Source organism: Phalacrocorax carbo, chromosome 5, assembly GCF_963921805.1.
Source record: "Phalacrocorax carbo chromosome 5, bPhaCar2.1, whole genome shotgun sequence".
Lineage (NCBI taxonomy): Eukaryota > Metazoa > Chordata > Aves > Suliformes > Phalacrocoracidae > Phalacrocorax > Phalacrocorax carbo.
The window spans coordinates 43322630-43344904 of record NC_087517.1 but is presented as its reverse complement, the minus strand read 5'-3'; the positions used below and the strand labels follow the sequence as shown (position 1 = coordinate 43344904).

Genomic DNA, 22275 nt, shown 5'->3' with positions numbered 1-22275 from the left:
TTAATTTACTCACTTAGAGAAAAACAAGATATTCTTTGTACAAATCCTTATTATAGGCCAAAATAAGTATGTCAGTGCTTAAGAAATCCCATTGGCTTTGTGGAAGCTGACTCAGACTTGGGCATGAGCTTCATTTGTTTGCTAAACAAGAATCGAACTGATTTTTCAAGAACTTCATGGTGTTTGTTTGAAAGATTTCACCTTAAGATGTAGAAAACCAGGAAGTTTTGTAATTTAGTCTCCACTTCTCTTAAGTTTACCCTAGCTAGCAGTGATGGGGAGCAAGGCTTTGTTTGGGTATGTTGCCTGACAGGTGAATATTGGGAGATTTTCAGAGGAATTGGTGTTCATGAGAGAACATTGAACCTGTGTTGACTGCTGGTATTGATAGTTACGTGTTGCTTAAATTCATATTTCATACTTATAAAGAACAGCTCTCTTCAGTTTAAAAATACTTTTATTATATAGTAGTTTTAAAACCATCTGAATAATTATTCCTTAAATTATTGTTTTGGGTTTTGGAAATGCTTCTGTTGACAGCAACATCTTTCATTATAAAGCATGCTATATGTAAATTTTTTGAATTTGAGACTGTTCCATGCTGCCTGTGCTGAATTATAATTCACCTACTTTGGTCTGTACAGCACCCAATTAAATGAATGTAGGGATTACACTCTCTGAGGTCTTGATGACATGTTAGATTTGGGATTATATCTGGGGGGTAAATTGAACAAAATGAGAGTGAACTTGACTAAATGCAGTTCTTCAGAGAGACTTTTTATGTTTCTAAACTTGATCCTCCACCTGAGGAAGTGAAGGAGAAAGATATGGAATAGTTTTGTGTGAAATTAGTTTTGTCCGACAAGTTATAATACGTTGCCTTCGCCATAACTTATTCTTGGGGTGTTTTCTCTTTTAAGGCTGTAATTTTCTCTGTGCTTTCCCTTCCTGTTACATGGAAGGATGTTTTTATTGCGGCTTTACGTATGGGATGTATCTGGTCATGTTGGGTAATCTGTGAGCCTAGATCCTTTGTCTCTCTGCCTATTTTTAAGGTGTTTCTAACCAATTCATTCTCTGTATCTGAAAGCCAGACAATTACTTGTCTGTTCCCAACACAAAACATACTTCAGATGAACACCATGCAGGGCATAAATTGCATATGAATAAAATTTGTGCTGAAGTACAGTTTTTATTGTCATGTTTTTCTTTGTCAGAAGACAGATCCTTTCAACAGCTGTGGCATAGGCTTATATTTCATTTGCTGGTTGGCAGTGCAAATGTACCTAAAATGGATGTATCGGCATCTAGCTGTGACATGCTCCCATTTGTTCTTTAAAGTCTTGACTGGAGCATCTAGACAGTTACTAATACTCAATATTTGGAAGAAATTAAAGTATGTGGGATGAGGTACCATGTGTTCGCGCACCCAAAGATTACTTTTAAAATAGTAGATCAACTTCTTTTTGAAGAGAACTTTATGAAGTATCTAGTTAGAACCTACACTTGTATTTTAACTAGTCCACTCTTCTAATATTGCCCTCTGAGCAAATGACAGATTTGCATTTAGTCCCCTGCCATTTTATATGCAAACGCCCTATGATTCCCCCCTTTGCTAGCACACTTCATACTGCATTTTAAGCATCATCTCGAAGAGCCTGACACTTTTTTTTTTGTGCTTCCTTTATCTCTTGCTGGCATTTTTCTGTCCAAAACAGACATGAAAAGCTCTTTTTTTTTCTCCCAAAAGTTTCATCAAAGAACTGTTTTGATGGATTAACTTCAAGCATTTGATCTTGAATTCGTCAGCCTTCTGATCTTTGAGCCCTGCAATTAACGTTGTCAGGCTTGATCTTTTACGTGACCCAGTGGTCAAAGCCAACTGTAGGGAAATATATCTGTAGCCAGACTCAGTTAATTCAAATCAGTTTGTAAACCCTATTTTAATTCTTCTAAAGAAATGTAGATTATTGGCCCTGGAATGTAGGGAGCCGAGTGTATCAGTAGTTAATGGTGAGAGCACAGGATTTGCTGGTTCAAAGGGATTAAGCTGCAGAGTTCTTAAGAGGTTGAGGAAGGGAAAAGATTGGGCCAGTTCACAAATCTCATAACTGTCAGGAGCCCTCAAGCGCCAAAGCAGATATTTCATGTATGCTCAGGAGATCAGAAAGTTTACAGAGAAAATCATCTTGCAGGAGGAATCTTGACTTAAGGCTTCATTACCTTTATAAAAACTTGATAAGCTGTGCCGTGCAAACGTGTTCAGTATTCCCAGCTGCCATTAACCCAGAGGCATTAGGGGCTCCCAGCAGTTCTGCTTTGACTTTTGGAGAAATTAAATCTCAGGATTTCGGTACAGCAGAAGTTTTTCAGAGAGTCTCACAAAGGTATGATGTACACAGAGCAAGTCAAACTGTGGTCCCAGGAAATACATATGCACCTGCCCTTGGCAGCCCTGAATTTTCAAAGTATTTGATGTGTTTTTAGATATGGTTTAACTTTGTGGGTGTGATGATGTAAGCAAGTTGCTCCCCAAATAAACAAACCTTCTCCTCCCTGGCATTGGCTTTGGCCTTGGCCATACTCTCATGCCTTTTTCTGGAGTTGACACTGGCTCCAGCTGACACAGGCTCGTCTGATTCCAGAGTGAGTTGCTTCAGGGAGTGTGAACAAGCAGGAAAACATTCACTTATTTTGGTTGTGGGGTTTGATTTTCATATCTTCTTTCCCCCTCCCCTGGTGTACCTCCCTAATCCAGCTCACCCTGGAGTCAGGTGACTCCAAGGGTGTGGAGCTGCCAGTTTCAGCAACACATCGCAGGTAGCGTCTCAGCCCCATGGTGATGCTCCATGCTGACCAAACAGCAACATCTCAGTTCTCTCACCAATTCCTGTGTTGATTTTTTAGATCACATCAGCTAGGTTTACCACTGATTTGGAAGCAAGTTGGGCAGAGGTGGGAAACTAGGGGATCTGAACAGCGCTGTCTGCACAAGTCCAAATGAGTTCACAGCAGATTGTAAGTCTGTGTCTTCACATGAGAGGATACATTGCAGGATGGTGGTTATTTTTTAATTAAAATGCTGTTGACTTTCATTGCTAGTGAATTCAGCTATAACATATGCTGGGACCTGTCAATTATATTAAGAAGTTTTTTGTTCCAAATATATGCTATCAAATGACTGATTTCGTTTAGGCTTCTGCAAATGCTGAACCACAACCCAGTCTTTGCGTTGAGTAAAAAAACTACTGAAATAATATTAACCAAAACACTGTTTGCTTTTCCTTTTTCTGTTCAGCGTCTGAACCTAATCTGAAGTTACGATCCCGACTAAAGCAAAAAGTTGCTGAAAGACGGAGCAGCCCCCTCTTGCGCAGAAAAGATGGTCCAGTGGTTACCGCTCTTAAGAAGCGCCCGCTGGATGTCACAGGTATGTCGGTTAAGCAAATAATCTGCGCCGGCAGCCACATACTCAATGAGATGTCCCTTTCCAAAATTAATTCCTGAATCCAGTTAATTGTGCAGTCTGGATTTCTCGTGTACCTCTCAATGTTGACAAAACCTGGATGAAGTTGGCAGAGTTCAGCAGTGGGTGATGCGGGTGTGTGTCAACAGCATTGGTCTGTTGAGTACCTGTCTATTGAGACAGCATTACCAACTCAGTGAGCCTTTTCTGTAGTTTGACTTGCGTACACAGATGTAGATATGCCACCAGAGTGCTATTTTTTCCTCCAAGCATTTCTATGATCTTCAGCAACAGGTGGTTGAGAAATAAAATTTCTCAAAGGTGATCCTGTTAATATCCATGGGGAGGCCATAACTCAAGGCTGTCGTCCTCCAGCAGTAAATGCTTTACAACCCCTGTTTGTTTTAGGCTTTGGGCAGACTGCCATAGTTCCTTGTTAAGTAATTACGCCAAAGTTTTAAAACATGTAAGGCATTTTGATATATATAGAGAGTTGATATTTCTGACGACTTATTTGACAGTTTCTTGTTGAAAAAAAATATTCTTCTGGGAGTAAAGTTTGTAAGTAGGGATCGGAATAAAGTAGATTATATAGATTACCATAAAGTTAATTCTTAGCACCATCTAGGGATGCCTTTGTGTAAATGCCGCTGTGACAGCTTTTCCAGACTTGTCTCTCTTTAAGGCACACTGTCATCATTCAAACAAACTCAAAGTGAGCTCTCTTTAGGGAGCCGGGTGGTTTTGGGGAGACCCTGGGGCAGCTACGTGCCGTTCTGTGTCAGAGCGTCTCTGTCCGCAGAGGGAATAGATGATTTCAACAGCTAAGCATAATTTATATCAGATCTGAAAATCAAATTCACTTCACTTCTCATAAATTACTATATATCACATGGCTTTTCGTATAAAGCAAGCCCTAATGGCTGACCGTCTGGTCCCTGTAATACCTTGAATGAAATGGCAGTGGAAGCTCCCACTTCTCGCTGGGCATGGACCTGGTTCAAGAAGCCAGCCTGGAGCCTGGCTAGAAAAATATTCGAGTTGTTACACTAAGAGGGGACGTCTGAATGGAAGACAGCTTTTAAAAGAAGTCCCACTTCAGGGAATAGAAGTTACGTTTAATCCTTAAAGAATGTGTCTTCACAGAGTCACAGTTTGAATGTGCCAGGTACTTTTATTATGTCTAGGGAGTATGCATGAGATCTAATATCTTGTAGTTAATAACATGGTCCCAGAAAAAGCATGTATTTTCCATACCATCAGAATATTTTTTTCAAAACACCGAAACTCTCTGAAGCTGCTTTCCATGGAGAAGGTCAGTGTTACGTGCTCAGCTGGGTGGTATCCAGTGCTGAGTGTTCTTGATAGTGAGATGCCTCCCCAAAGGCCCAGCCAACAAAAAGCAAACAGGCTTCTTATTTAAAAAAAAATAAAAATATATATCTTTACTACTTTGCTGGAGGTACTTGCAAGGATCAAAATAATGTGTACAGAATAATGCCATAACATAAATAATTTTTTAAAATCCCCCAAGTTGTAACAGTTGGCTTTTATTTCTACTGGGCTATCCTACAGCAATTATTAAACTGCTGCAGCCTGAACCATTGCAGCTGCTGGGAGATTCTTGTGGCATGGGGCAAATCCTGTACTTGGGGAGGAGGAAGGTTCAGAAAGAAAGGTTGAATGTTATCTACCTTTCAAAATAAAAGGAGAAACACTAGAAGCTGTGCTATAAGCCAGGTGAGAGTCCTTCTGAGGGAAGTTTTCTGTCTGTTGCAATTTCATGTGCTGTTTTTGTTTGTTGTTATTTCTGCATAGTTAATGGGGAGGCTTTGATTTCAGGCTGGTCATCTCTGTGGTGCTGGTTAGTGAGTTCGCAGGGAACGTCTTGATAAAATATACAAAGCTGAGTGGATTTTCTGAGTGTTCAGGTGACAACAGAATTATTTTAAGGGATTAACTCTGCCTTGGGTCTTTCCAATGAGAAAGTGTTTACTCCCTGAGTGGAGAAGACTTTCCAAAGAAAAACCCAATACCAAAAGGTAGTGATTTGAAACAGATTTACTGTTTTGGACCCTGTAGAACTTTGCCTGATTTTTGTAAAATGCATTCAGCCATGACCATGGCCAATTCTCTGTCCAGTCCCACGTCACTCATGCAGCTTTTAATCTCTTAAAACAATCTAATTTGCCATCCTGGCAAAATATCATCCTTGTGAGTCGGTGTTCCCAGGCAGTTTTTGGGAGTTCATGCCATGGGAGCTGTTGTGTTGTATGAGGGGTGGCCCAAGGCTTCTCTGAGGACCCAGCACGGTGTGGGCACTGGTGGACACTGGTGATGGGGATGGGGTCATTGCCCGTGCCCGCTTGCCTGCACTGTAACGTCTCAGTGCTTCTTTATAAAATAAGACGTCAGCTTTCATGCATGATCAGCGTGAGGGCTTGGTGCTGGTGATGTATTCCAGTAAATCCAGATGCACCAGAAGCCTGCATGGGAAAACATCAACACTGACATGATTCCCCGGTTGTTCCAGCGTGAAGTCTGATGCAATACACAGTGAAAGGGTGTCGTTAGGGTTATAGGCTAAAGAGGGTGAGAGAAGCACTTCTAGAAAAATGAAGCAGGACAATCTGACACCCTCCGGTTTGGCCTCTTCGAGCCTTCCATGTTTTTTACTATCTTCCAATTGTCTTTAAAGTTATATATACTGTAAGAGAAATCGCCATGAGGAGAAGACATAAATATTGTAAGTAGGTACTCGGACAGACCATTTGAAAGTGTGTGTCAGTATTTTAAGAGCCCTGGGAAGATTTAGGGGGCAAAATGGGGAGGAGGAGGATTGTTTTCCTCCAAAACAAAACTTGAAGGGTTGTTATCTGTCTAAATACCATCGTGGAGATTGTCTGTAACACTAAAAGTTGGTTTTGGATGTGTTTTTTAGACTCTGCATGCAACAGTGCTCCTGGATCTGGTCCCAGCTCTCCAAACAACAGCTCCAATAACATAAGCACCGAGAACGGAATTGCAGGATCAGTCACGAGTATTCAAGCAGAGGTACAGAGCCCTTCCTCACTCTGATTTTTAATGCTTAGGTTTCTCATCAGTATTTGCAGAGTTTTAGGAATTTAGGCATACAAACTGGTGCACACCACGCTAAAAAAAAAAAAAAAACAAAAAACAAAAAAAAAAACAGATCGTGACTTGGAGCAGACTTTGGGAATTACCTCTCAATCTGGGCTGGCAGGATGCATTATCTGTTTATTAAGTCTAGTCTGAGCCAGCTCACAAGCTGCTTGTGGTAACTTGTAGTGGTTTTGTTGTGAGGAGAGAGTAAAAATAAAGTAATTTAGCAAGGTAAAGCATGAAGAACGTTTCCTGGTCAAAATGCAAGTATTTTAAAATTTGGGGCATCTGTTCATCTATATTTATATAGGGTGAATTTGTTGTGTGCAGTAGGTTAGTCTAAATATGACCAAACCAGAACTGGATTAAAGGGAAAGCATTTAACCTTTTCCTCCCCACTTAAGGATTTGAAAGCTTGGTGCCTGTGCTGTGTGCTAGTTTATAATCCCATAAGCTTTCACCACCACTTGAGGCATCTGCTACAGATGTCAAGGACAGGGTGTTGGACTGGGTAAACTGGGGTTTGATTCAACACAGCAGCTCCTGTATTCAGGGTTACTGAAGCCCACGTTTTTCTAAGGGAAGATAATGGGGTGTGGGCCATGTTAACTGGCTCCCACTATAAACCTTGTATGTAGGAAACCAGTGTGGTTGTGTAACGTTAACTGGTGCATTTCTTTTTATGTGGCTTACCATTAGCTGTTCTCCCCATGAATATAGTGTCTGTCTTGACATCAGGACTGTAAAAACAGGCTTGGGCTTGTTCTCTCCAAATTGTCATTTAGAACTGAAAAGGGCTTCTTACAGTATAAATGTAAGTCTGTATTGCTTTCTAGTTTTGTACAAATTTTCACTTTAAATTTACTTCTAATGTAGTGTAACAGCATTTGATACAGAGAATATGCCTTCTACCCCACCCTGTCCTCTGCCAAATTATCCAACACACATTTACATCCTACATCCATTCTAGTCTACCGTACCTTACAAGATTGAGACAATTATTGTAAAGATTAAGACGGTGTAAGGTGGAGTCTTCACTTGGCACTGGCAACAGAAGCTTCTCTGAAGAGACGTGGCTTTTGAGATGCACACCAACCATGTAGTAGTGTGGAGCAGACCTGGGAAAAGGTATCTTAGGTACAAGGTTATTTATCAGGTTTGCAGAACTGAAGACCAGCTGAGCTGAGGGCACATCTTAGGTATGTTTGTGTTAGCCCCAGGAAGACTAGCACGTAGTTACAGGCTTGCTGATCCAGGAGCTGTCAGTCTTGTCTATACTTAGCAAACTGCAAATCCCCAATTACCGCTGGTGGAAAAACTAGAGGATTCGACAATTTCATGTGATATGAACAGAACAGGCAGCTTCCTGCAAGTCAGTGTTAGCTCATGCAGGTGAATGTGAAACTGTAATATTCGCCTTAACCATTTTATTTTCAAGTAGATAATCTGAGATAATCATCTGTGACTAGACCACCAATACCTAATAAAACAGACACAGACTAGAAGAAAAACTCTTTTCATCAACCACTTGTAATGCAGCAATTTTGTAAGTTAGGCTGAGGCATGAGCGGCACACACAATTTGGAAAAAAAACCCTGTACTGCCAGAGCCTTTCCCTGGGAGTTGTCGTTGCCTCTTTTGCAACAGTACCACAGTGGGTAACTCTCAGTGATGCTGCTGCATGTAAGAAAAAAAGCACATTCATCTAGAATTTTAACAAGCAGTATTTGACACACCTTCTCCAAACAACCTATGCAGAAAGGAGGAATAAAATATAGTTTTTTGTTTCCCTGAAAATAATGTCTAGGATTTTTTTTTCACTGTTTATAATTTTTGGAAAATAGGAAAACTATAACATACAAATGATTGTGCAGTTCCAATTTTAAAACTACCCAGGACTGTGTTAAGTGTATTGAATCATCGCTGTCACAGAATGGGACAAAATATAAATCACTGTGAGATGGCAAACAGAGCATCAATAACCTGTTGCACAAACTGTTCTCCTCCCCAGCATTTCAGGCGTACTTGAATGGCTTAGTTAAATGTCCTAGTCCTTTGCATTTGTTTTTGGGTAAATATAACTCTGCACTTTCCTCCAGCATTTCATTTTGTGTGATACTAACTGATCCATTTGCCTGTATAGGTTCATTTGGGAAAAATAACTGGGCAAGGTAGGGTTTTGGTTTCTTTAAAATCTTCTTCAGTAGAAGTCGTATTGGGCCTGGTAGCCCAAGTGTTGGAGTTTTCTTTTATATTAGTTGACCAGGCTTTCTCATGTTCTCACTTTTAAATATTTAGAAATATTTAAATGTTTCTGAAAAAATAATGTTGCCAACTTTAAGTGTTTCATGCTTACCTTCATGTTTTATTTTAAATGAGAAGTATGCCTCTGCTGCTTAGTTTGCTAGGTCACCTCTTGAACCATTTCAGATATGTTAGAAGATGCTCTCTCGGTTCATTTTTAAGTTTCAACGTTTGCCTTCAGTGGGAAAGACTACAGCTTTCTGCCTCCTCTTAAAATAGACAATATCTATTTTTAAATACTTTTTTAAAATCTAAAGGTTTTTCCATCTCTGAAAGGTACGTGTTATTCATTGCCATTGCAGCTGCTACAAGACTATAAAAAGTATTTGACTGCAGACGAAAATTGTACATCAAATTGAAATTGTTCTCTTCTGTGCAATTCAAAAAATGTTTGTGTACAACCCGTAGATGGGATCTGTATATTTAAAGTGATGATAATGCTGCTAAATATCATATGCTGATAGCATGTGTTTCTCTTTGCTGTTTTTAAAACAAATCCCCAGGAGATAGTTTGAAGCGCAACTACGGAGTATTGATTGCTCAAAGAGAAAATGGATGTAGTTTTATTCCGTTTATGATATCAGTAAAATATTTCATTACTCTGCTGACAATGACTACCTTGTTCTTGATGTGGCATGCTAATATTATGTAATTTAAATTAAAGCAGAATTGCCAGTAGTGCTCAAAATTACTTGGAAGAAGTGGCGTGTGGGTATGCACAATCACATGCCCTTACCAGCTACTGCTCAACAGCAAAATGCTCCCTGCAAATCCTCCTTTGGGGCAGCAAATTGCAAACTGAGATCTTAAAAACAGATTTATTCTTTCACGGGAGAATTGATCTGTAATATATTTTCAAGAAGCTTGAATGACATTCATGAAAGCACGAGAAGGCAAAAGGAAATAAGAAAAAATTCACTCTGCAGATGAAATTTTGCACCGGCTCATATGAAAACCGGGTGATTTTGCTGAACATCAGGAATATAGACAAAGTTGGACACTGGGAGAATGACTGACAAGCTAGTGGCACATTGAAGAGTCCATTTGGAAAGGCAGCCCAGTGTCTGATAACGGTGACAAACAGGGTTGTGGGAAGGCTTTATTCCTCCTGTCCTTGCATGGGCAGCACCAACCTCGGGTGCAGAGGTAGGGTGTCCTGTTAAAGCTGTCAGCTGGTCTGGTTAAATTTTGATAAATCAAGGAGGCAGGATTGCTTTTGAAGACTGTTTTATAGAAAAATGTTTGTTTCTCGGTATTTGTTCTTATGGGCTTTTTTTTTTTTTAATCCTAATAGGTTGCTGTAGGGTTTTTCCAAGTCTCACCTTAGAGTCTTTGAGGGAGAAAAATAAATAAAGCTTTATTATCCAGAGCTGTCCCAGCCCTGCAACCAAGGAAATAACCTGCAAAGTCATATTGAGTTACAGGATTATGAATTTAGGTCTAAAAAGTATAAAGCCATTCTTCAGATCTCTGTTACGTTGGTATAGATTGTTCCATAGTATAATATTAAGTTAATTATAGTCCCTTTTTTCACAATAGCACCTGAGTTAAATAGTAGAAATTCTGTAGAAAGTCTTGAAATCTAAACTCTATTTTATTTAAGTTGGAAAACGACCTGCAGAGAATTCAGGGTGATCAGAACACTTGTTTCCTAACAGCAAAATTGGGCAGTTTAAAATAATGTAATTTTTATAATGGGTACATATTTCAGATCAATCTTGTTTTGAAGTTAGAGGTATTTTTACTTAAGTGTTCCTGCTTTAAATGTCCATAAGATAATTCAGTAAATGTCACATTTCACCCTGAAAATCAGGAAATAGCTACATAAATAAGGCTTTTTGATGAAATTTTGAAGTCTGATTTAAGCTAAACCACACTACTAAATAGCATAAATTGTATGTGATTTGCTAAAGAGAACAACAGCCATTGTAGTGCCATATTTTTTAAGGTAATCTGTTTTAGCTTTAAGAGGGCAAGTACTTGAGAAGGACAAGCAAGCTGTTAAATCTTCTTTACAAAAGCTTTTAGCAGTGGCACTGCATGAAGACTGAGCAGAAGCAGAGTATCAGTGAAGATACAGGAGTGATCTTTAGTCTCCAAGAAAGATAAAATAAACTGTAAAAGGTGTCTCTGTAGGGTGGCAGCTGCAGAGGGAGATGGATCATCCCAGTGTTGGTTATCCTGGTCTAGTTGCCCCTGCGTGGCCATGGCAGTGGTGTTCAGGGCATGAACCTAGTCTGTGTTTATCTAGGCTGGATCTGAAGCACAGCTTAGCTCCCCTGTTCAGTGTTTCCAGTGTCAGCTCTGTACCTTTGTGATGTGTCCTTACAGCAAGTGTACTGTGTCCTTGATCCAATCTGTGGATGCTCTCTCACCAGGACAATGTTCTTGATTTTGTTTCCAGACCAGCCTGGCTCACAGACTTGTGAATCGTGAAGGCTCAGTAACACAGCTTCCACTCTACACATCTCCTTCTTTGCCCAACATCACACTAGGACTGCCTGCAACTGGCCCTTCCAGCGTAAGTGTCGGGGGGGTGCAGCCTTTGAAACGTTGCTTGCGCCAATTTATCCTTTAGCCCGCTCTGCCGTCAATTGTGTGTTTGCAGGGAGGATCAGCACAGCAGGATGCAGAGAGACTTACTATCCCAACCTTACAGCAGCGGATCTCTTTATTTCCTGGCACTCACCTCACTCCCTACTTGAGCACTACAACGTTGGAAAGAGATGGGGGAACTGCACATAACCCTCTTCTGCAACACATGGTCTTACTGGAACAGCCAACTGCACAAACTCCCTTAGTCACAGGTGAGCGCTCCGTAGATAATGTGCAAAGCTCAGTTCCAGCTGGGGAAAGAGAACAAGTGACATCTGTTGTTGTTTTGTAAAGTCTGTTCTCTTCTGCAAAGAAGATAACCGCATCATCTGTACATTCTGTAGGTATATCATATAACCTTTAGGACGTGTTTGTTGATGTCTTGGGTAGTGGTGGCATTTGCAAAATGAGAGGTCGCCCACCTCATCCAGAGGTAGGGGGAAGCTGCCTTGTCATTTTGGCAAAATGAAAATAAATAGTATTTACTTCCATAAGTAAAGCATAAGGTTGTAGGTCACAATTTAAAACTATATAGTTAGAGTTCTAACCACTTTAGATTAAAGTGGAGACAAAAACATTGTGTCTTATGATTACTCTTCCTGTTTATTACAGATAGTTTCTATTCTGTCTATGACAGGCACGCATTTACAAAATCTCAGATTAAAATACTTGCTTTTCATCATTATTATAAATGGCAAAACCATGGCAAAATCAGCTGCATTCAAACAGATTGTACTTGTTTGTATATGTTACATTTTCAGTATGCTAATTGCGTTGAATCACTCCCTGTGTCATATTTTCACGATTAAGTACCTGTGGGAAGGCATATTTCTATAAATAGGGTTGATTCAAAGGAATAATCCCCAGTAGGGTGCATTTCTGTTCTACAGTGTGTAATGTTGGGACAAAGGATGTTCTGTGTAAGTTATAGATGTGTTGATTTTTATTTCTTTCATTCCATTTCTAATGGAAACTCTTGAGAGATGTCAGTCACTGAAGCATTACAGCACGGCTCTGGTTTAACATTCACATCCCAGGAATGTATGTGGGGTTGTGATAAGCTTACAAGCATGTGCATACGGGGAAGCTGAAGCACAGAAGTGTGGTGTTTAGCCAACACTCTGAGCCATGAGAGTGGTGTCTGCAGATTCCTTGAACCTTTGCATAATTTTCTGTTGCCTTCTCCTGCCATGGTTGCTGCGGCATGAAGAGGTTACCCAGAGTCATGACATAGCTCTTTACCCATTGCCCTTTGCCCAAGGTCTGTGATGAAGAACCATTGGGGAAGATTCCCCTCTTATCCTATCACTAAAACTTTCTTCTCTGTTCACGCCGGCATTTGCTTTAAAGCACATGTAGGAGGAAGTGCTGTTCTGTTTCCTATTTGACCTCTCTCAAAGCTTCCTTCAGTTTACAGTGTACTGTTTGCTTCCAAGTGTATTGCTTCTAGTCCACCTGCTACGTGCAGTGTTTTCAGAGTGAGTACAATGTGTTATAAACCAACACTTAGGAGAAATACTCACTATACAACAGAGCAACAAGAAGAAACACACGTTCCAGATGCAGCAACTGAAAGAGAGCAAGCTAACACATGGTCTCAAAAGCCCTAAGTGGACTGGCTGCCAAACTACAGTTAGTACTTCGAACCTCCTTGGAAGCAAAGCGGAGTTTATTAGTATTCTTCTGATAGCCTTCAGCTCTGGAGATAGTCTGCTGATGGCTGCAAAACCATCCAGCACAATGGCATGCTCTTTCTGTAGATATGGGGGTTCTGGGAAACTAGACCAGAATTCCTTAGGTCTGCCGTTCTTCCTGTGGCAGATCACTCCGGATAATAGCCTTCACGCTGACATGTATGTTTGGAGTAGGAACAAGGTGTCTCCCTGGAAAGCTTTCGTAGGGGGACCTTGGTCATTCATTTGGAGGAAGGTAGTCTTCCAAGGTGTCCTATGCAGACTCTACAGGATCCCTTCCTCTGCTAATTTGAACTTTTGGTAAGAACTACTGTGCTGTAAGGGAAATGGACCACAACTTTCCAAATTATTCATATATTCATACACACAGAGACACATTTATAGACACCCATTTATAAAACAAGATACTCTTACATGATTCTTTTCAGAAAAGCAAAGGGTGGAAAAAATCTTTCCCCAAGAAGAGAGGCTTTTAAATGAGTCTGTTTCTTCCATGTAGGGCAGTTCTGTGAATCCGTGGGAAAAGGACGTAATGTCCTGGGACAGAAATGTCAAGGTGTTTCTTACCCACTGTATTCAGCTGGCTGCAGACTTCTGGGCAGCTTCTCTCTCTTCTCAACCAAAGACTGAAGAAAGAGAAGAGGTGACTTCTCTGACCCTTGAACTGGACAGTGTTTCTGACCACTTGTGCAGTCTTCAGTTTGTTTTATATAATGAGGTAAAGCAAAAAAGTACTCTTTTCCTAAAAGTGTGTGCAGCCTTACCCACATTAGATAGGTGGCACTTCACACCAGTGATGCCTTTCTGTCCCAAGGTGTAACGAGCAAAAAGTAAAGGCTTGTCCTCAGCATCTCCACCCTTGGGCTGGGCTTTGTGTTGGGCATGTCTTGATGTCCCAGCTTTCTAAGAAGTATGTGAAGGTATGTTTTCAGAGAGCAGAGCTTAACCCAAGAACAGCTAAAAAGACAAGAGACATGCCCTTACCAGAGCTCAGATAGATTTTTCACATGGTAGTAGTCAGAGACACCTGAATTGCCAAGGGCATGTGAGTAATGCAAGTTATCCCAAAATAACCTTATGTTTTCATTAAGTTACTAGCATGTATACAGAGGACAGTGATGGAAACAATTCTAGCTATTTGTCCTCTTGGCCTCTAACTTACCTTCTTTCTACAGAAATAATGAAGCCTGATGGATCCCATATTCCTGAAATGCTTCAAGGGAGTGCCTTTTTCCAATGCAAGCCTGGTCAGGGGTTTCTCACATGGAAGTTTTCATCCCTAGTCATTTATCTGGGGTGGAGTATAGCACAGCCAAGGGAAGATGTGCTTTTCTACATGGTCTAGAGTGGGAACCAGCTTCATCAGCATCCGTCATCCTTCAGCATATCCAGTGAGCCCCCTGTAAGCTGATGCTGGAGGGTGGCAGCTTGAGTTGGTAATTTCCTAGAAATGAACCCAGGATTGCTCCCTATACCAAGGCAAGCTGTAAGACTTTCAACTTCTCCAAACTACCACTGTGATCTTAATTCATGTCACCCACCAAATGACAGAGGGGACCATAAGATATCGCTGATTTTAAGAAATGAAACATTTCCCTAGGGTCTCTGAGTAAACAAGCAAACAAGGAATTCAAAAGAAAGCAAAGTATTACTCCATCCAATGGAAATTAATTGTTATCTGTTCTCTTTTAAGGATGCTTCAGCTCTAAATGGCAAGGTGGCTGGTTTTAACGTTATATGTCATTTGTCACCATCAGCGTTACTCAACAGCCATTTTCTCCCTTCCTTTCTTCTTCCTTTTTTTCTTCTCTGCTGTTTTTTCCTCCATATTATCTTCAGACTGGTATCTTTCAGGACTGCCCCTCCATGCACAGTCTCTGGTTGGTGGAGAACGTGTCTCCCCTTCAATACACAAACTCCGGCAGCACCGCCCACTGGGGCGCACGCAGTCTGCTCCCCTTCCCCAGAACGCCCAGGCCCTCCAACAGCTAGTGATCCAGCAGCAGCACCAGCAGTTCTTGGAGAAACACAAACAGCAATTCCAGCAACAGCAACTGCACATCAATAAGGTAGGCATGACACTTTTAAAGTCTTTCTTCCTCATACAGCATCACTACCAATTTTAGGCAACACTATTCCAGAGTTTCTTGTGTGGTACTGTATGTGGTCTCAACCTCCATAACCAACTGGCCTTCACCCTTGAACCTGTTTTTCATGATTTTGAGAAATAAATCAACAAGGATGTGGGCATCCATCACCAAGGCAAGCATCAATACCTGTGTTCCAGACAGTGGAAAGGCAGTGCAGTTCAAATTTCTGGCTTGCCTTTAATACTTGTTAAAGTTGTCATTGTTGCTGTTCATCCAGGATATTTTGTCAGCTTCGTAGCAGAAAACATAAAATGCTGTCAAGGAATATGGGGAAAATACCTACTGTGTATATATTCAGTTTGAAAGGGAGAAGGAGCAGTAATATGGATTTGAGAAGGGGAGAAAAAAAAGCGAGGGATTTCAGACATGACAACACCAGAAAATAATTGCAAGTGAAGATGTTCAGATTTACTGAAGCATTTTTCACCTGTGGAAAGCAAAAAGCTATTCCCACCTCCAGTCCAGATTCTCTTAACTTATGGCCCTGTGTAAAGCATTACAGTGTCCTATGTGTTTCTTCTCCTGAAGATGAAGACAGTATTGCTGTGCATCCTGCAGAGGATGTTTTGAGGAACAATTAGATGTGATTCAAAAATTGCTTTGAAGAAACCAAACACCGTGTTTTTTATCTCATTTTCTGTAAATCACTTAGAGAACATCGGATGAACATTGCAGAGCACCATTCATCAGTGCACAGATCTTGCAATTGCTGTGTAGCCAAAATTGTCTGTCCGGGCATCCCAATATTACAACTAAGCTGAAACAAAGCTGCTTTGAAGTGATTGCATTGAATATGCATTAAAAAAGACTAAATCTGTCCTGATATTTTAGCCTATGGGAAGGTAAGACTCACCTTTTACATGCAAGAGGTCTGATAACAAGTGGTATGGATGGAACTGTGACATTTTATCCCAGCTGAGGTTTCCTCCCAGGATTTCAGAAGGCACAGTTTGTCGCTAGACTTGCATTATAAAAAGGCTGTTGGGGAGCGGGGAGGTCGATCATAATCAGTATTAAATTTTTCTGACTCTGATTTATACTGTTTTGAGGCTTTCTAAAGACTTTTCTCAGGGAGTTCCAGTGGTGGCTTTCTTTAAGAAACAAGTAAATTTAGGAGCAGGTTTCAGACTCAGGAGGACAGGTTCGATGGCAGGCAGACCTTTCAATTTGCTGCAGTTTAATTTATGATGGAGGTTTCTGCAAATATTTTCACTGTTCCAGTCCTACGAGAAAATACAACTACTGAGAGTTGGATTAAAAAAGCCCAAGAAAATCCACCACCACACAACCCCCCCAAAACTTTGTTTATAGACTCAAGCTAAGGCAGGATGATTACACAAGTTACTGACGTCAATCATGTTCTTTTGGAGAGCTGCCACCGCACACCACGTGTGCCAGCCCTGGACCTCATTCAGCCCCACACACTGGGGTGGTAGAGAGCTGCTGCTGCCGCCATAGAAATTTCCCTTACCCCCCATCAAACATACTTCATGCCCAGGATCGTCATACGCAGGGCGCTAGGTAGGGTTTCTTTGTTTGGAAATAAATGTCAGCTTGGCGGTTTGTTTGTTTGAGGTTTTTAAGGCTTTTCCGTTGCCAGCGCTTGTAGGCGTCCAAAGACTTAGCTGTGACGTACCCACTGAACTCATTCAGACTTTCGCTTGGACCTCCCAGGAGCTGGAGAGTGTGTGTGACCAGAGTCGTCCTGCAGCACTCTGAATTTCAGCTTTGTTAGAGCTGTGATCTATCACATCCACAGCAGAGGCAGGCAGGGGGGGAGTGTAATTAAACTGATTGCACAGGAGCGATTTCCCTGTGTTTGATTTATATAAGTAATGAGTTAAAATGGTTTCGGTACTAGCGCTGTATGCGTGTGGCAAATTTATCCCGTGGGATAGCATCCAAGTGCTGACATGGAAAAAGACTTTTCCCAGACGCACAGATATTTTAAGACCCTTGTGTGTAGGAGTGCAAGGGCACAACTAAAAATAATGTAATAGATTGCTGCCTTTTAATTATTAGCAGAACTGACAGCACTGTCTGTTGAGGTTGTGTTGGATTTCCTGTGAATAATACAAGGCTGTTTTCAATTGCTTGTGATTTTTCTGAACCTTAAGAGTTTTGGCCTTAAACTTTCCCTATTAGGCGTGTACATCGGATGAAATTTTTGAGAAGACTGCAGCCAAAACAAGTCTTGCTGTTTCCAAGAAGGCGACTATGGAAAAATATGTTGTTTTGCTCCTGATTGAAAATAATAAGGATAATCATCTAGGAGATTTGGCTGTGAAGCCTTAGTGCCCAAGGCTTTGGAGCAGTAACTTGGAATTGGACAAACGAGAACAGGGCATGTGTCTCAGGCTGGAAGGAGAGTGCAGGGGAACGGATTGGGTGGGATGGGTCCAAAGGAGGGACAGGACTCCTTGGGGTGACCGGAGGGGAGTGTGCTCCCGGGGTGCAATACCTTCCAGCATGGGCTCTGAATTCCTTGGTCTAACACCATCAGCAGCAAACTGGGGATTGCTTGAGTGTAGAAAAGTACATAGTTCACCATATTTGGGAGCTGGCTCACTTGAGAGTGACTCCCCTGGCTCACCACAAGGCTCTGTATGGAAAACAAGGGTCCCAGCCCCCCTCATCTGGTGTTTGTGTTGTCACCATCAGATGACATTTGCATTTGCTTTAAGGAGGGGGAAAAGAACCCGCACACAAAACCACAAAACACCCTCCAGAATTGAGGACGAAAGAGACATGCATGAATGAAAAGAGCATTATTGAAGTCGCCGCACTGCTAGCTACTCTCGAGCTAGGACATGAGAGTAGTTGTTTCCCAGTGTAAGTCTTGCTCACTTTTTCGCATCTTTTCGATCCAACTTTTGATAATCAAATGGTATCTCTTTTACAAGACTCTGAACATAGTACAGAGAAGGGTGAGAGGGTGAGGTTGCTCTCTGGTGGCGTGCTGCCTCATTTTTTGCAGAATTGAAGGACACATAAGGAGTGGAAGAGGAGAAAGAAGGGGCCTTAGGGCTAAGGCAGCTTGATGCCACGGCAGGGAATTGGCTTACTCCTCTCTGCTGCAGAGCTGTGTCCGCTGAGCAGATCCAGCCAGCAGGCAGCTTGCAGCAGCACGCTCATCTTCTCCAAGCCGTTTGCAGGCCAGGGAGAGGGAGCTAATAGCTGCAGAGGTGTGCTTGCACACCTAAAACGTGTTATCTTAAAATCAACCATATCATATTGAAACCCCCACCCGGTGGGGTTTCATAATCTCTGCCCCGGCTGTGCATTTGATGGCAGCTCTGCATCAGATGGGAGTTCTGCTCCCTGCCTGCTGTCCAGTCATTGTGAACAGAAGCGTGCTAATATTGGCAGAGCACTCGTGCTCTAGTGATCATACTGCAAAAACTGTATCTTTTCTGAGAAATCAACAAGTCTTTCTCAGAACCAGGGTTTGAGACATTAAATGAGATTCTAGATAAGATACCGGATCATTTCTTGCTAACTGAGCTCTGTGCAACCTTTGATCGGAATGAGGCATGTGCCCTAAAACAGTAAATACTAAACAGTCCTGAAAATAAAAGCTATACATTAACGCAGGTGCATGGGAGCACTGACCTGAAATTACCCAGGCAATGTGCGCACGTTTCCCACCTTTGTGCATTTTTAACATTCAAAATATAACCTCAAAATGGTTTCTCCCCATGGTCAGAGGAGCTTTGCTGGGCGAGGGAGCTTGTTTTGCCATACAATAAATACATGCAGCAATCCCAACATCATTTCATCTTCAGCAATTACAATTTCTCTGCAGGCTTCAGTCTCTTTTAAGATACAAATTTTAGTCTTTTATGTATGAGAGGGAGGAGCTGTGATATGCTCGTGGTTCTCTGGGGGTAATTTTGTTCTGACAGCAGACCAGGTAAAGTAGGGCACTGTTCTCTGAGCACACTCCAGGTATTTTGAGTTAAAAGTGTTAGCCTTTCAGCACAACAGGTCTTAAAGCAGCAACTCTCCTTCTAAAGAGAAATATGCAAGTGAGATTTCTGTAAATTCTGTGCTGGAAAACTCAATTTTTTACCCTTCCATAGTGAAGAAGAGTGTTTTAGTTTTAGTCTCCTGGGTATATAATTCACAAGGCCTTAATAGCACAGATAATCTCCCCTTTAGCCCTGAATTGTACTGTTAAGCAGATTAACACTGAGCTTCTGTGGTCAAATTATGGTTCTTCTGACTAAACCCCATTTTTAGCACACTCTGGAAAGTGAGGTTTTTCTCCTCATGTGGCATATATATATGACAATGTATATAGGCCAGACTACAGTGCCTCAACTTGTCTGGTGCAGCAGCGTTGGGTGGATACATTTTTATTAACGCCTAGAATTTAACCTTGCTATTTCCTGATTATTATTTTTCTTTTTTGGAATGCATTAACTGTTTAGCCTCAAGTGAATCCTGGAGTGGCTTTTCATATGTAGTGCTTAATTTGTAATATTAGAAAAATACAGTGTCTTAGGTTGTATTGCACAGCATGCAGGGTAGGGCTATTACCCTTTGAACAGTTTAAGGGAAGCCTGTTTTTTAAGCACCCGGACATAACTTTGGATATAACAAGTATTGAAAAAGATCTCCAGAAAACCTCTTTCAGCAATCCTGCTAAGTGTCTCAGTCAGTTGAATGTGAAATGCCATTCAGCAGGGCATGAGACGCTTGGCATTCGTGTGCTTGTGCATCCTCACACCTATTACTGCCTAAATGCTGTTAAGTGGTTTTGTCAGGAGCTGTTGTTCTGTGGGATGTCTGTTGCTGCAGATCTGGCGATATGTAGATGTGTTCCTGATATAATCAAGCCCGTAACTCCAGTTATTTGAGGGGAGGGGGTGTGTGTGTGTTTGTGTGTGAAGAAAACAGCTTCTGCTGGTGCCAAAGTGTTTTCTTCTCGCTCCCCCTCCTTTTCCCCTTCCAGCAGTCCCTGTTCTTTGATTCATTAAAGTTGGGTCGTACCCTCTCATCTAGGCACAGAGGCCAGCAGTCTTGTGGTCCTTCCAGCAGGTATGCTGCCTCAGACATTTATTTTTTTCCTGCAGTCTCATCACTTCAGGAAAAAGGAAAAAAAAAAAAAAAAAAAAGAGGAATTTCTCTTGCAGAAGGCTGTAGAAAGCTCTGCCAACTCCTTACGTGACCTATGCCCAACTCAGCCTCCCCCATCATCCTTTTATCACCTCTTCCTGCTTTTGGTCTATAAAAGTTAATTAGGATATCCCTGCTCTGTAAGGGGTACCTCAGGTGGAAGGAGTCATATCGATAGCCAGAAGAGTAGGGCTTGTGTTATCGTTTCCTGTGGAAGTTCATCAGCTCTGCTTCTGCTCTAAGGAGCTCTTCAGCCACATGTTAGAACATGATGGGTCCCTGTGATGACACTTGTTGCCTAAAGAAAAAGTGCGTTAATTATATTCTTCTAGGAGCTTTGTAAGCATTTTTCTGTTGGGGACTCTTCATTACTCTGTGACAAGTAAACAGATATTTCTAACCTCTTTAGCAGTATCTTCAAAGTTTTTGATGTCTTGAGAATATATCGCTACAGAGAAGGTATCATGAAGCAGTAGATATATCATATCTGGTAGACCTGAAATTATACTAGCAAAGAAATGCAGCCTCTTTTTTTTCCTTATGAAGCATTCCACAGAAAAATGATTAATTCTTTGTTTTTCCATTACATTGCTATGATTTTATTTTCCTTTCTGTTCTTTGTATTTCAAAGATGTAGATAAGAAATCTTGCCAGCTGTATCGAGTCTTTTAAAAGTGCTTGTGCCTAGAGATGAACAGTTTCTTCTGTACTGAAATAGTTAGCTGTCCGAGGCTAGAGAGGCAGTGCCTTTAACAATGTTTTATGGTGGCAGTATGTGATAGCCAGAGGCAACTGTGTTTGAAAATAGAGGAGTAACCTCATTGCAAAGGAAGCTAGAGAGCTAATTAAGGGAAGGAGAAATTATTTATGGTGGATTATGTAATTGTTTACTATTTCAAATATATTTGTAAGTATTTTCAATGCTCTCTTAACTTTATATTCATTCCCTTGCACTTCGATTACCTCAGACTTTCTTAAGTTACATGAGCAAATGTTCATAAAACTGCAAAAATGGAAGATTTTTAGGAAGTTTAATGAGCCTGGGGTACACATACTTGTGTATTATATGGAATATGTTCATAACAAAGTGCTTTCTTTGCAAAATTGTCCTGTAAGAATGTATTAGGAGAGCAAACTGAGTGTTTGAAATGACCTTGTCATTGACCACTTGATCTTTCAACCCTCATTGTAGCATTTTACACATGTGTTTTTCATTTAATTCTTACATTTTTATGGAGTTGGAATAATTTAAAACTTCTAGGGAATTACACTGTTTCTCATTTCCATTAGATTTGACAATGACATTGTAAGTTATTTTCCCAGCAATTACCTTGCGTGGTTCATAAGTTCAAAAGGTATTAAGTTCAAAGCTTGAGACTTTTGATCCAGGCAGAAAAAAAAAAAAGATAGGAGAAGATGGCTTATGATGATTTAATTATCTTTAAAATAGATTATATTCATCAAACCTAAGAGAGCTTAAAGAAAACTGATGGAAGAGTTATCTTTAACTTAACGTGATTTAGTTATCCAATGTGCATTACAAGTAAAGAAACTGAGGGGAGAGGGGGGTAGGAGGTACCTCACAAAAATCCTTGAGAAGTTTTGATCACTGAATCTTTTAAGTTGGCAGAAACCTCATGAGATCATTTAGTCCACTGTGCCTGCTTAAGCAGCATCAGCTAGAGCAGGGTGCCCAGGACCATATACAATTGGGTTTTTAATATCTCCAAGGACAGAGAGTCCACAGCCTCTCTGGGCAACCTATTCAAGTGTTTAACAACCCTCACAGTAAAAAATATGTTTTCTTGTCTTCAGAAGGAAT

General features: G+C 41.0%; 1 protein-coding gene across 8 annotated transcripts in view; it reads left to right on the top strand.

Moving 5' to 3' along the window:
* Window positions 1-22275, top strand: part of HDAC4 (histone deacetylase 4) — a 266018-nt gene that overhangs the window by 179712 nt on the left and 64031 nt on the right. For 7 of the 8 annotated variants that reach the window (XM_064452203.1, XM_064452202.1, XM_064452205.1 and 4 more), the window contains 5 exons: window positions 3299-3430; window positions 6408-6520; window positions 11298-11414; window positions 11502-11700; window positions 15022-15251. In XM_064452203.1, the coding sequence (XP_064308273.1) occupies window positions 3299-3430; window positions 6408-6520; window positions 11298-11414; window positions 11502-11700; window positions 15022-15251 (791 nt within the window). The remainder of the gene's footprint in view (window positions 1-3298; window positions 3431-6407; window positions 6521-11297; window positions 11415-11501; window positions 11701-15021; window positions 15252-22275) is intronic. The other variant, XM_064452201.1, reaches the window with a different exon arrangement.